This window comes from Platichthys flesus, chromosome 15 (assembly GCF_949316205.1).
Source record: "Platichthys flesus chromosome 15, fPlaFle2.1, whole genome shotgun sequence".
Classification (NCBI taxonomy): Eukaryota; Metazoa; Chordata; class Actinopteri; order Pleuronectiformes; family Pleuronectidae; genus Platichthys; species Platichthys flesus.
In genome coordinates, this window is record NC_084959.1 from 6,562,889 (window position 1) to 6,576,388 (window position 13,500).

Consider the following 13,500-nt stretch of genomic DNA (forward strand, 5'->3'; position numbering starts at 1 on the left):
GCTGATTGGTGCTGCTCTATTTTCAGTGCCTGTAATCTTTCAGTCCAAAATGTTTAGTGGAGTATTGGTGCAAAACTTAATTAAAGTGAAGTAGAGATAAACACAAATAAAGGAAAAGAGGATTTATGCAATTTAAACCTACTGTTTCCAATTACATACATACACGCATACATACATAGATACATACACTCCTAACTGCATACTCAAATTTCCAGTATTGATACTTTGGGCGATACATATGTTGAAAAAGATTGGTAATCCTTTAAAAAATAAATTAAAAAAATACAAACCCAATCAAACTTGAATTAAAAAGTACATGAAGAAAGCTTCAGCTGCAAATCACTGACCTGTCTGTGTTGATAAATTAAAGAAAAGGTTGAGACACTGAGGAGAACTTGCTCAAATGTCGTCACATTGAGGATCTGTCCTCTTGGTCACTTCCTGAGTCTCTCACTCTTTCACCAGACTTCTGTGTCACGCCATGAAGGATCACATTGTGCGCGTTGCCAACGAGGCCGAGTTCATCCTGAACAGACAGAGAGCGGAGGACGTTCACAAGCACGCTGAGTTTGAGGTAAACCCAGTTTATCCACATTAGACACAATAGATATATAATGATATTAGAGTTGTTGATGAGGTACTTGAACTTAAAGAAACTGGTATTGATATTTGAGAGATAAATTGATAATGATTATCAATATTTATTTTCGACATGAGAGCCTAGCGATAAGGATCCCTAAAAAAAAAAAAATCAGTTTCACAATCTGTTTTTCTTTCATTATTCTCCCACTGATAGGCCAACATAATGCAATAGCAGTAAACCAGAAAGTACATTTTATAGATTAGAACTAGCTATAGTAGATAACAATCTTTGAAACCAAGTTGCTATATTGAGAATTTAACGATTTTACCATAAACTCAAACACTTCTGCACTGGTCAGAAATCGTCTCCTCATCTCTGACAGTAACCCTCTCTGTTTTCTCACTGCTCGTCTTTTCCCGTTCATCTCGTTCTCTCCTCCAGTCGAACTGTGCACAGTATGCCGCGGACCGGAGAGAGGAGGAGAAAATGTGCGACCACCTCATCAGCGCCGCTAAGCACAGAGATCATGTGACGGCCAACCAGCTGAAGCAGAAGATCCTCAACATCCTGACCAATAAGCACGGAGCGTGGGGGACAATGTCCCAGAGGTGAGTGGAGCCGCGGGTCGGATTACACTGTGGGACGTTTTTAAACAGGATGTCATTCTGCAGGGAGGTATCACCGTGGCTCAGTGCTCCCAAGGTCTTTATGTATAAAATGAGATAGTGATGTTAGGATACTATCATTTGTGTAGCACTGTGAATTCAAAAATGAAATATATTACATTATATTCATCATAGACTCAGATGTAAATACAACCCGTAGTATATTAAGATCAGTGCTTTCCAAAAGTGAAGCCAAAGTGTCTTGATTCCCCCCTGGTGGCTGTCTGCAGTATAGGGCATAAACCTTGAGTTCTCCAGGTTAGTGGATGGGACAAGTACCAGAGTAAAAAGTCAAAGTACACGTCAAGTACCTTTTTCGTTCATTTTTCTGATAAATTTGGTTTCGATAGATTATTATGATTTAAAAAACAAGCTGAAATCATAATGATTGACAGCTGACACTGACTCCTGATTGGCTCCATCACATGATTGCAACTGTGCAGGCCGGCTCCAAATGAGCCAGATGGCAGTGGTGGTATCTGGGAGATGTTAGCATCATTACTGGGTACTGGGAGGAAATGAAGACATATAGATATAGTATGGTCAGTACTGGAATTCAGAAGAGAAATGGGAACAAATTTATATTACTGTCAGTATAAATCAGGCTTCATTAATCAACATCTTACATCTATAATTTATTGTATATCAACTACAGAACACACAGTCATCTGCCCAGTGGCTGTGTGGGACTGATCTCCTTATTTAGCGCCCGCACACACACACACACACACACACACACACACACACACACACACACGCACACACACTCATTACCTCCATGATTGCTTGTTATCCTGATCTGCCTCCAGGCCAGCAGCTACTCTAAAGACATGTGATTTAATTTGAGGACAGGCAACATCTGAAGCCCGTCTCCCACTTGTCACAGTTAATGAAGTAAATTGTAAACCACAACACTGGGGATGTTAATAAACATCCCCCCCCCCCACTCTCAGATCAAAAGAAAAATGTAATTGTATCTGAAGTGCTCCGGCCCTTAAGATATCTTTAATGCTCAGATTAATTTCAGTCAACTATTTACCTATGAACTTTATGTTTCATATGTTTCACGATAATCAAGTCATTATCCCAATATAAAAATAGTTGTTTCTCTGTAGTAAATTAGTTATGAAAGTTAATTCCAAATATAAACGTGTTGCTTCTCTGTAGTAAATTAGGTATGAAAGTTAATTCCAAATATAAACGGGTTGTTTCTCTGTAGTAAATTAGTTATGAAAGTTAATTCCAAATATAAACGGGTTGTTTCTCTGTAGTAAATTAGTTTTGAAAGTTAAATTTGTCAGATTCATCTCAAACTTTAACTTTTTGGACTTAACCTTCCCAAAGTGCACACCTTGTTTACCTGCCACCACTGAAATAGATCATCATTTGCTCCTCCCTCTTTTTGTCCTCAGCCAATTACATGACTTCTGGCGTCTCGACTACTGGGAGGACGACCTGAGGAGGAGACGGAGATTTGTGCGAAATGCCTTTGGCTCCACCCACGCCGACATGTCACTCAAAGCCCTGGAGGACTATGGTGTGTAATATGCACTGATCCAAATGTTCAGTAACTTGTTTTTTTTTCTTGTGCATACAACAGAACTCTCACGTTCACATTTACAAACTCACCCACACAGGAACAGAAGAGGAAGAGGAGGGGGTGAAGTCGAAAAAGAATTTGCGCAACCAGTCAGTAGTCGCCCAGAACCCGGAGGCGGAGTTAATGCTGGAGGGAGACGATGACGCCGTCAGTCTGCTGCAGGAAAAAGAGATTGATAACCTTGCAGGTAACACACACACACACACACACACACAGACACACACACTCACACACACACACACTCACACCCACTCACACCCACGGCGCAACACTGCGACTAAACAGCAAAATGTGTGACTCTTGTTTTTAGTACGTTTCCGTCCGAGGCTTTTTACCTCCAAAGGCAAGTTGGACATGTGACCGTTTAGCGGCTCCTCTAACCAACCAGCTGATGTTCCTGACTTCAGATTATTAATATAAACCATAACTTAATTCACTAAAATCCGATTCTGATATAAACCAAACCATTGAATCTGGTGATTCCTCTGTGACTCACACATGACCTGGTTGATTACAGTAGGAAAGTAGAAGAAGCAGATAAATGTTCAATCTCAACTAACATGAAATGACTCTCTCACAGTGTGTGTGTGTCATTCGATTATCCCTTGTGTGTGATTATTTATTATTGCTATTGTGTATTATGATGTGTTACTGTCATCGTAACGAAATACTTGAGCAATGCCTGAGGAACTCCACTGTCACCCGTCTCCCCCCCCCCCCCCCCCCCCCAGGACCCGTGGTTCTGAGCACCCCCGCTCAGCTGGTGGCTCCTGTGGTGGTGGCTCGCGGCACTCTGTCCATCACCACCACCGAGATCTACTTCGAGGTGGACGAGGACGACCCTGCCTTTAAGGACACGGACGCCAAAGTGAGGACAAACTGTTTCTGTTATTGTTCAGTGCCGGGAAACGGAAAAAGGTTTAGATCACATTCACTGTGAAAGATTGGATTCTGTTTTTTTTATTTTCAATGGCTGTCCCCCTCTCGTCAGGTCCTGGCCTACTCAGAGGGTCTGCACGGCAAATGGATGTTCAGCGAGATCCGAGCTGTGTTTTCAAGACGATACCTTCTGCAAAACACTGGACTGGAGGTCTTCATGGCCAACAGGAGTAAGTCGGCAAAAGCTCTTGGTAGTAGTTTACAAGTCTGCCTCCACAAACCTACATATCCTTGCCACTGAAAGTATTTTTCGTTTAGTTGCCATCACTATGATAAGTCCATTAAAATAAAGTAAAGCACCAAACTGTTTCTGGAAGCAGTTCATCTATCAAGTGCAAAATGCATTAGCCTTGATTATTAATTGAGAAGCCCAAAAACAATTTTGGTAATTGATAACAACAACAACCCATAAACCAAGAGCTGAACTTGAAATAATTCGGGCATCAGTATTAATAAGAGGCAGCGGATTCCAGCTAAGAGACGACAGTGGTTTGTGAAGAATTTAGAAATAAATGTCAACCATTGAATTAAAACATGATAGAATATCTAGGTTGTCGTTGTTGTTGTTCCTCTCTTTCTTTTCAGTGGAGTTTTATTTTAAAAAGAACAGTGTCGTCCCCTGTACTCCAGCCACTTGAAACTAATGTCCCAGTATAAGGTGAGATGTTAGTTTTCAGCTTGTTGACAGGATGTTGTCTCTTCCTCTCTCCAGCCTCTGTGATGTTTAACTTCCCCGACCAGTCCACAGTCAAACGGGTGGTTTACAGTCTCCCCCGGGTCGGGGTCGGAACGAGTTACGGGCTCCCCCAGGCCAGGTAGGTGCCAGGAGTTGGGTCATCTGGGCCACCGCTGTCGTTTTTATGATTTGAATAATATAAAAGAGTGTGTCTTTAATGTGTGTGTGTGTGTGTGTGTGTGTGTGTGTGTGTGTGTGTGTTTGTTTCAGGCGGATATCCTTAGCAACCCCTCGTCAGCTCTTCAAGTCGTCCAACATGACTCAGCGCTGGCAGAGGAGAGAGATCTCCAACTTTGAGTACCTCATGTTCCTCAACACCATTGCAGGTAAAATCCACTTCCAGTCATTTTTAATGAGCTCTCATTCTGCCAGGTCTGTTATTGAGAGTCAGAGCGTTTGAATAATTTATGAAGAAGTTAAACACACAGCTCTGTCTGATGAGGTTGTTCCTTTTCTCCGACCAAAGTTTAACCTGTGTGGGTTACAGTTCAAGTTCAGTTGCTGTTTGCCCCCTGTGTGACCTGCAAATTCAAAAATACAAAAATAAAAGAGACTGGCTGATGTACAAAGTGCTAAAACTAATGAATTAAAAAAATGTCCTCAGCATTGCTATTTTAAGTCTTTTAGGTACTGGAATTTATTCATTGATACATATAAATTACAGAAAATATATCTCATTTGAAGCATATTTTACAATATAGACTCGTATATAGTATTGTATAAGTTTCTAATATTGAACTCATCTAGATTAATGGCCCCCACATTGTAGAGAAGCCCTTAAATGTGCTGGCATGGAGCCGTTGTCAACAGCTTGGGCTTTTTTGTCTTTCTCAGTTGGAACATCTTGTATCGCACTAACCTACAACCTTCTTCCTTTTAACTCCAGTCTGACTCTGAATCTTTGCTCAGACGTTCGCCTCACTAATTAAATGTGTGAGCATGAGCCCAACTTATTACGTGTGGAGGTTTTTGAAGCCTGAAAATGAGCAGGAATGATTCTGCAAATCACTTTCTTTACAGTTTAGAAGACCACATATATTGTTTATATGAATAAAATAATGTCAAACAGAGCACTGTTTCAATATCAATAAATAAATCAATAACTCAGACTTTATTTGTATAGCACACTTAAAACCAACAATGTAACACAAAGTGCTTTACAGAACCAATGGTATAAAAACAATAACCCAACCTCAAAAGAAACTCTACGATAAATCTCATAAAGTTGAAAACAGGAAACAGCAAAAGCAGGTAAAAGAAGATAAAATAATCAAAAACAAGATTATGAAATGGAAATGTGAACAGATAAAATGAAAATAAAATGCCTGAAGAGGAGTAAGTCAAAATATATAAAATACTAAATTGAAAACAAAAGTTAACAAATATCTGAACACATAAATGTATTACATGTGAAACAGTGTAAGTTGTATGAATAAGGGAGATAATGTGCAGATTGCCTCATCCGTAGTCACACTCATGATTCACCTGAAATGTAATAGTTATTTAGTTGATAACAGTAACTCATCCACTTTGTTTTTCCTCTCTCTCTCTCACGTGTCTCTGGTCCCTGCAGGGAGAACCTACAATGATCTGAACCAGTATCCCATCTTCCCCTGGGTCTTGACCAACTACGATTCAGAGGAGCTCGATCTCACCCTACCTGGAAACTTCAGAGACCTCTCCAAGGTAAGACCCCCCCCCCACACACCCATAACACTGGACTGCATATGTTCTACTAAGACGATATGATGAGAGGATCCAAAATGGAGTTGAGGTTGTAAGTTTGAACGGAAGAATACTTTATGTATATTTTCTTTCTATATTTGTTGACTTCCTGTATTCCTCCCCGGTGCCCTCCAGCCAATCGGTGCCCTGAATCCCAAGCGGGCAGCCTTCTACGCAGAGCGCTACGAGACGTGGGACGACGACAGCACGTCCCCTCACCACTACACCACCCTGTACTCCACCGCTCACTCAACACTGATGTGGATGCTCAGAATAGTGAGTAGCTGCTGAAGACACTAACAAAGCTCTAAACCCCAGCAGCGATTTGAACACACACCAGACAGAAGGTCTCCTCACACATTTGTTTCTCCGATCCTCCGCCTGTAGGAGCCCTTCAGCACGTTCTTCCTCAACGCCAACGACGACAAGTTCGACCATCCGGATCGAGCCTTCTCCGGCATCGGCCACTCGTGGAGGAACTGCCAGAGGGACACGGCTGACGTCAAGGTCACTATTCACCATGAGAAGGAACAACATACTGAAGCGGCGCCCGGGGAGACGATGGTGTTGAAATTAACGATGTGACTCTGCTGTGTCCTTCAGGAGCTGATCCCGGAGTTCTACTATTTGCCCGAGTTGTTTGTCAACAGCAACGAGTATGAGCTGGGGATGCGTGAGGACGGCGTCCCCGTGTGTGACGTGGAGCTCCCCGCCTGGGCCAAGAAACCTGAGGACTTTGTCCGCATCAACCGGATGGTGAGAGACGCACTCACACACTCTTCTGGAATATTGAAAATCCATTTTTTAAATCAAAATCGAATTAAATATTCTTGTCCTCATTTTCCGCTCTCTCTCTCTGTCACTCGCTGTCTCTCTCTCTCTCTCTCTCTCTCTCTCTCTCTCTCTCTCTCTCTCTCTCTCTCTCTCTCTCGTGTCACCAGGCACTGGAGAGCGAGTTTGTGTCGTGCCAGCTTCACCAGTGGATCGATCTAATATTTGGCTACAAGCAGCGGGGGCCGGAGGCGGTCCGATCCCTCAACGTGTTCGACTTCCTGTCCTACGAGGGGTCGGTGACCCTGGACAATTTAGACGCTCCGCAGCGCGAGGTCGGTTTCAAACACACCCGCCACAGCAGTTTGAGGATTTCTTCGAGATCACACAGTAGTCCTATCAGAATAATGTTTAGGAATAAACGATGATTAGATCGTTTCTCAGCACAACAGACAAACATGTATTTTAGGGGGAAATGTTGTCAATCAAATCAGGGAGACAAATGTCTTTCAAAGTTTGTTTCAGTGTTTCTCTAAAGTGTGTACCCTTCCTCCTCTGTTCCCATGTTAACATCCTGTCTCTCTCTCTCTCTCTCTCTCTCTCTCTCTCTCTCTCTCTCTGACTGCAGGTCATTGAGATGCAGATTCAGCTCTGTGGTCAGGTCCCCTCGCAGCTGCTGATCGAGCCACACCCCCCTCGCTCCTCCGCCATGCACCTGGTGAGAAATCCTCCACTCGTCACTTTTGAGTTTCTCAATCGTGCACTCCGTATAGGACGCGCGCACTCGGAGCCTCTGAAACACAAAGCAGACACACACTTTTGACAGCGTTTTATTGAAATGTTATTATCGTAAGTTCATATTTTAGCAACACTGTGTAACTTTGAGTGAGCAACAGCGCCCTCTGCAGCCACCTGGGAATAAAATTCTCTCCTTTCAAAATCAGTAAATCATCAAACTGATTCTAAATCTGCTATTTTATTGTAAAAAAGTTGCATAGTGTTGCTTTGATATTAGTTATTGTATGAGGAGCCACCATTACCAAGGTGAATGGATTTGTGACATTACATCACACACGTGTATGTAATGGTGTTTTGTCAAAGCAAGTCCCACCCCGGTGTTGGCCTTTCCACCCCCCCACCCCCCCGCTCCCCTCAGCAGCACGAGGCCTCAGTGTCTCCACATCAGAGCCACGTCCATGCCAAGCCAAACCTGTCCCTCCTGACCCCAGACCAGCCAGAGCCTCCATCTCCCCTCCCGGGCCCGGAGCCCCCCTCAGTGTGTGAACCTGCTCTGACCCTGCGCTCCCACTAATATACCTTCTCCCTCCCCCCCCCCCCTCCCTCTGACCCATCCCTTCTGTCTCTCCCTCTGCCTCCGTCGTTCTCCCCCCCCCCCAACCCCCTCCTCTCCTCCCCGACCTTCCCTCCCTCCTCGCTCTGCCCCGCTCCTCTCTGTCTCTCTCTCTTTCTCTCTGTCTGTCTCACCAGTGTTTCCTTCCCCAGAGCCCTCTGATGTTTAAGGATCAGATGCAGCAGGACGTCATCATGGTGCTCAAGTTCCCCTCCAACTCCCCCGTCACGCACGTCGCCGCCAACACGCTCCCCCACCTCAGCATCCCGGCGGCTGTCACCGTCACGTGCAGCCGGCTGTTCGCAGTCAACCGCTGGCACAACACAGTCGGTGAGTGCTCGTGTTGAGAGGAGGATGTTGTTCTCATGGAAACACCAAGGACACAACATTTGCATCGACTGCAATTAAGTAAAAATTAATTTGAGCATCAAACTAAAATCCCCAGAGCCTGTTTTTTAGATTTAAAGATTGGAGCAGGACATGAAATTATCTGATCAATACACAGCTTTGTTATTACATGGTTTTAATTTGCACCAGTGGTTTAATCTTCTGAAGAGATAATGTCAGATATTGATGTTTGATTCTACAGAAACCTAGAGAGTTCATAATGATGCTGGAGCGATAACTCAAACAAACTCAGACATTTTAATAACCAGTTAATTTTTTCTAAGACCTGCTGGTTCCTTTGTTTCAATTGTCTTTCTAGAATCTTAATGTTTTTTTTATTTTATTTGTTGGACAAATGCAAATTGAAGGTACAAACTGTGCGATTTGTTTCGACATACAATTCATACCAGCTCATTGAAACCTGTGACGTGTATAACATGAGTGACATGTTAGTTCATGTCACTGTTAGTCATTGACCCATAGTTGTTTTTGTATTTGATTTTGTTTTATTAGTTGTTAGTCTGATTTAATCCACATCCTGTATGTTCACATGGAAATATTTTGTAATTAAAGTCTAAATTAACCCAGTTAATTGACTCATTAGCGCAGCACGCTAGGTGCAATTAACTATGCTAAAGTGATTATTGAGGGTCATGACGCAGTTTAAATGAGTTTTCTTGTTGATTGCCACATTAGGGACTTTTGTTTTTCTGCCTTGAATCTTTCATCAGAGAACACTTGATGTGTGAGAGGATGTAGTTTAGTTTAATTTAGTTAAGTTTAGTTTAGTTTAGTTTAGTTTAGTTATTAGTGTAAAAAAGAAAATTTTTGGTTAGAAAATAGATAAAGGAAAGAATATTGGCTATAAATGAGGATGAATACAAGGAAAACGAGGAATCCAATAAGTAAATGTTTTCATTCCACAAACTTACCCAACCGTATTTAATCTTCTTAGTTTGATAATTATTGGTACTATTATATTGTGGGATAATGTGAGTATTTATGTAATGGTTCTGTCCCTTCAGGCCTTCGAGGAGCTCCAGGATACTCCCTGGAACAGGCTCATCATCTCCCCATCGAGATGGACCCTCTCATAGGTCAGTGCACATGCAGATTTTTACTGGTATTATGTTTTTAGCTCCTAAACTGAAAGCTGCTGGGCAATAAAGGATCATATCTGCAGCATCACCAGCTTCTAGTCAGGATATTATCAAGGACACATTCTGCTGTAAGGAGATAACGAGGCCAGGCAGGTCGCCAGCGGGACTGAAATCAATATATTACATAATTCATTTCAAACGCTGACCTCTGAGTATTGAACCTCCTGCAAACGTTCCAGAACATTATTGCCTCCATTTGCCCTCATTAGCGTCTCCATTTCCCCCCCGCAGCAAACAACTCGGGCGTGAACAAGCGTCAGATCACTGACCTGGTCGACCAGAGCATCCAGATCAACACGCACTGTTTTGTGGTGACGGCCGACAACCGCTACATCCTGGTGTGCGGCTTCTGGGACAAGAGCTTCCGGGTTTACTCCACTGAAACTGGTACGTTTTTTTGTGTTGTTATTGTTGAGTAGCTGTCTTGATTTGTTGAATTCTGTCAGAGGTCCAACTTCAGATGTGGATCATGCAGACTTTGTATTTGTATTTTTATTTCAATTTAATGAACCACAGGAGATTTGGAGAGATCTTAAAATATCCATTGCTGTATTTATTGGTCCAGAGATTTAAACTAGTGACCTGTTCACTAACCCTCATCTAGAAGAGCATTTATATCCCAGAGAATAAAAAAACATGGATTTATAAAGAATGCGTCCACACACACACACACACACAGACTCACGCCCTCCTCCTTCCTCTCCACAGGAAAACTGACCCAGATTGTTTTTGGCCACTGGGATGTGGTGACGTGTCTGGCGCGGTCAGAGTCCTACATCGGAGGAGACTGCTACATCGTGTCCGGCTCCAGAGACGCCACTCTTCTTCTGTGGTACTGGAGTGGACGACACCACATAATAGGCGACAACCCCAATAACAGTGAGTGGTGGCGTGGTGTGAAAGAATGTGTTCCCACCGAGGAGATAACATCGACAAACAGCTTCACAGGAGTGAGGCTCTTCTAACCCGGGTTTTTGTGGTGATGTGTGTTTTCTCCTTCAGGCGATTATCCTGCTCCCAGAGCGGTGCTGACGGGACACGACCACGAGGTGGTGTGTGTCTCTGTCTGTGCGGAGCTGGGACTGGTCATCAGTGGAGCTAAAGGTTTGTGTCTTTTCATAAATCTGTCTGTGCCAAAGAGAAGATACAATAGACTCACCCTATATCGGGCATATATATATATATATACCTAAAGTAGGCCGTTGCTTTGACCTTTTTAATGCACAAAAAACACACTAAAGGAAAAGGAAAAACCACAAAAGCATAATATGGGCACTTTATATATGTTTTTTATATATGTAAAGTGAATTTTAAATATCCATAAATGAATGAATAGCTCTTATTCTGCTCTGCCAAGACTTGAAAGCCCTTTGACCAAGACATTTATGATCGACTACATTAAAGAAAAAAAGGAGATTCTTTTCTGAATAGGTTGTACACACAATTCACCATCACCAAAGCTATGTCATTTTAAAGTTGCTTTGGTCTTGCTGCGTCCTCAGAGGGCCCGTGCCTGGTCCACACCATCACAGGGGACCTGCTGAGGGCTCTGGAGGGGCCCGAGCTGTGTCAGCGGCCCCGCCTCATCTCAGTGTCCAGCGAGGGCCACTGCATCATCAACTACGAGAGAGGCCGCTTCTGCAACTTCAGCATAAACGGGAAACTGCTGGCACAAATGGAGGTCAACGACTCCACACGGGTGAGGCGGTCAGAGTCGATTCGGTTTACGTCAGCGTGATGTAATATCAGAGTAATGCAGCGTGTATGGATAATATCCTTCTTCATGGTAGTTCCTGGAGCCTTTGAGCCTCTTGTAACCGCTCTCTCCTCTCGACCTCGCTCCAGGCCATCCTGCTGAGCAGCGACGGACAGAACCTGGTCACAGGAGGCGATAACGGAGTTGTGGAAGTGTGGCAGGCGTGCGACTTCAAACAGCTTTACATCTACCCAGGCTGTGATGCCGGTATCCGCGCCATGGACCTCTCCCACGACCAGAGGTGAAACAGACAGGGTGTTGTGTCAGTCAGAAGCTCACAGAGTGACAGTTTAGACAAGTTCAGGGAGGTGTTTTCTAAAAGCTCTGCTGTTGTTGGGGTAATACTGAATTATCAGAAATGAGGCAGTTATTTGAATCAAAGCTCAGATTATGTCCCAGGCCCCCGAAAAGGAATAATAAATAAACAGATTGATTTTGGTATTTTACAGAGAATCTCTTAAGGTTTTGTTTTAAATATGTGACTCTCTCTTTGCTCCTCTCTCAGGACCCTAATCACTGGCATGGCGTCCGGCAGCATCGTGGCGTTTAACATCGACTTCAACCGCTGGCACTACGAACACCAGAACAGGTACTGAGGTCCGCCGGCTCGAGGAGGAGGGAAGGAGAGAAGAAGGAGAGATGAAGAAAGGAGACGATGCATTGTTCTGTGTATCTGCGACGCGGGGGAAACGACACGCACTGAGAGGAAGAGGAAAAAACAAGAACCGGACCTGAGGCTCTATTCTGATGAGAAGCTTGCTGGAAAGAAAAGCGTCCTCCCGTGCAGCACGCGTGAAAATACACACACGTGTGTAACCACAGACACATACTACCCCCCCCCCCCCCCCCCCCTTCGAAGATACACACCAAAACCTGCTAATAAACTAGACAAGACTGCAGAACGGGGGGGAGAGAGAGAAAGTCAAGCAGACGCTGTAGAGGTCGATCGAACCCGAGCCAGTCGCTGCTCCAGGTCCGCTTAACGCTTCACAGACTATGAACCTACGTTTTTTTTCTCTCACTTTTCTTCTTCATGCTTTCACATTTTGTTCTGTCCCTTTCGTTTGAGCGGAGGAAGACTCTGAATTCGAGACTCCTTCAATGTGTCCCGAGCAGATTAGAACCGGGATCCGGCCCCACCCACTGTTCCAAAAAGCGGTGCTATTGGCTTGACCTTAAATTCACCCGTGAAAAATGGCCTGTGGGGGGGGGGGAGTTTGATTTTGATTTTCTCTTATTGATTTTTACCAGGTGTTTATTTCATTTTCTAACTTCATTATTCTTTTCTTTTACCCACAGCAGGGTTAGGTCTGACGTTTCTGTAAATACGACTCTGCTTCCTTCAGGGTCCACACTCGTTCTTTCACGACACACAAACTGCGCTTATCACCTTTAATTTATTAATGACTTGCTGTATGTAAAATATTGTGTAATAATTATTATAACGTTGACAAGACTGATGGTAATGACGACAGTGTCAAGGATGGTGATTGTTTTGCCGGAGATAGAAACGATGGAGCGGTCTTTCTTGCCAGTGCCACCGCGGCTGACGACCACGAGACCGACATGATTTCCTTTGTATATTTGGTGATTGTTTTGTCAAATATGTAAATAGAGTCTTGGTTCAGGCTCGGTGCGAGACCTAATCAGCTGAATAAGACTGAAGCCGCAAAGGAAACCTTCACTTACACACATTTGTTGATTATTTAAAAAAAAGGAAAAAAAGAAGAGAATCAAATCAATGTAAAAGTTTGTTTTGTATTTGCACTTTGCACCAATCACATATCATTATTTATTAGCTTGGTTCTTTCTGGTCGGCTGCCATTT

At 43.6% G+C, this 13,500-nt stretch overlaps 1 protein-coding gene across 1 annotated transcript in view; it reads left to right on the forward strand.

Moving 5' to 3' along the window:
* The window catches only part of nbeaa (neurobeachin a), an 86,866-nt gene extending 73,384 nt beyond the window's left edge, over window positions 1–13,482 (forward strand). The window contains exons 39-60 of the mRNA XM_062406459.1: window positions 466–574; window positions 1,025–1,191; window positions 2,661–2,785; window positions 2,886–3,035; window positions 3,580–3,716; window positions 3,840–3,957; window positions 4,500–4,602; window positions 4,734–4,849; window positions 6,097–6,209; window positions 6,384–6,524; window positions 6,636–6,755; window positions 6,852–7,004; window positions 7,190–7,354; window positions 7,648–7,737; window positions 8,508–8,700; window positions 9,783–9,854; window positions 10,149–10,304; window positions 10,626–10,796; window positions 10,920–11,021; window positions 11,420–11,616; window positions 11,763–11,914; window positions 12,179–13,482. Coding sequence (XP_062262443.1) covers window positions 466–574; window positions 1,025–1,191; window positions 2,661–2,785; window positions 2,886–3,035; window positions 3,580–3,716; window positions 3,840–3,957; window positions 4,500–4,602; window positions 4,734–4,849; window positions 6,097–6,209; window positions 6,384–6,524; window positions 6,636–6,755; window positions 6,852–7,004; window positions 7,190–7,354; window positions 7,648–7,737; window positions 8,508–8,700; window positions 9,783–9,854; window positions 10,149–10,304; window positions 10,626–10,796; window positions 10,920–11,021; window positions 11,420–11,616; window positions 11,763–11,914; window positions 12,179–12,269 — 2,941 coding nt within the window. The 3' untranslated portion in view covers window positions 12,270–13,482. The remainder of the gene's footprint in view (window positions 1–465; window positions 575–1,024; window positions 1,192–2,660; window positions 2,786–2,885; window positions 3,036–3,579; window positions 3,717–3,839; window positions 3,958–4,499; window positions 4,603–4,733; window positions 4,850–6,096; window positions 6,210–6,383; window positions 6,525–6,635; window positions 6,756–6,851; window positions 7,005–7,189; window positions 7,355–7,647; window positions 7,738–8,507; window positions 8,701–9,782; window positions 9,855–10,148; window positions 10,305–10,625; window positions 10,797–10,919; window positions 11,022–11,419; window positions 11,617–11,762; window positions 11,915–12,178) is intronic.
* The last annotated feature ends 18 nt before the right edge of the window (window positions 13,483–13,500 follow it).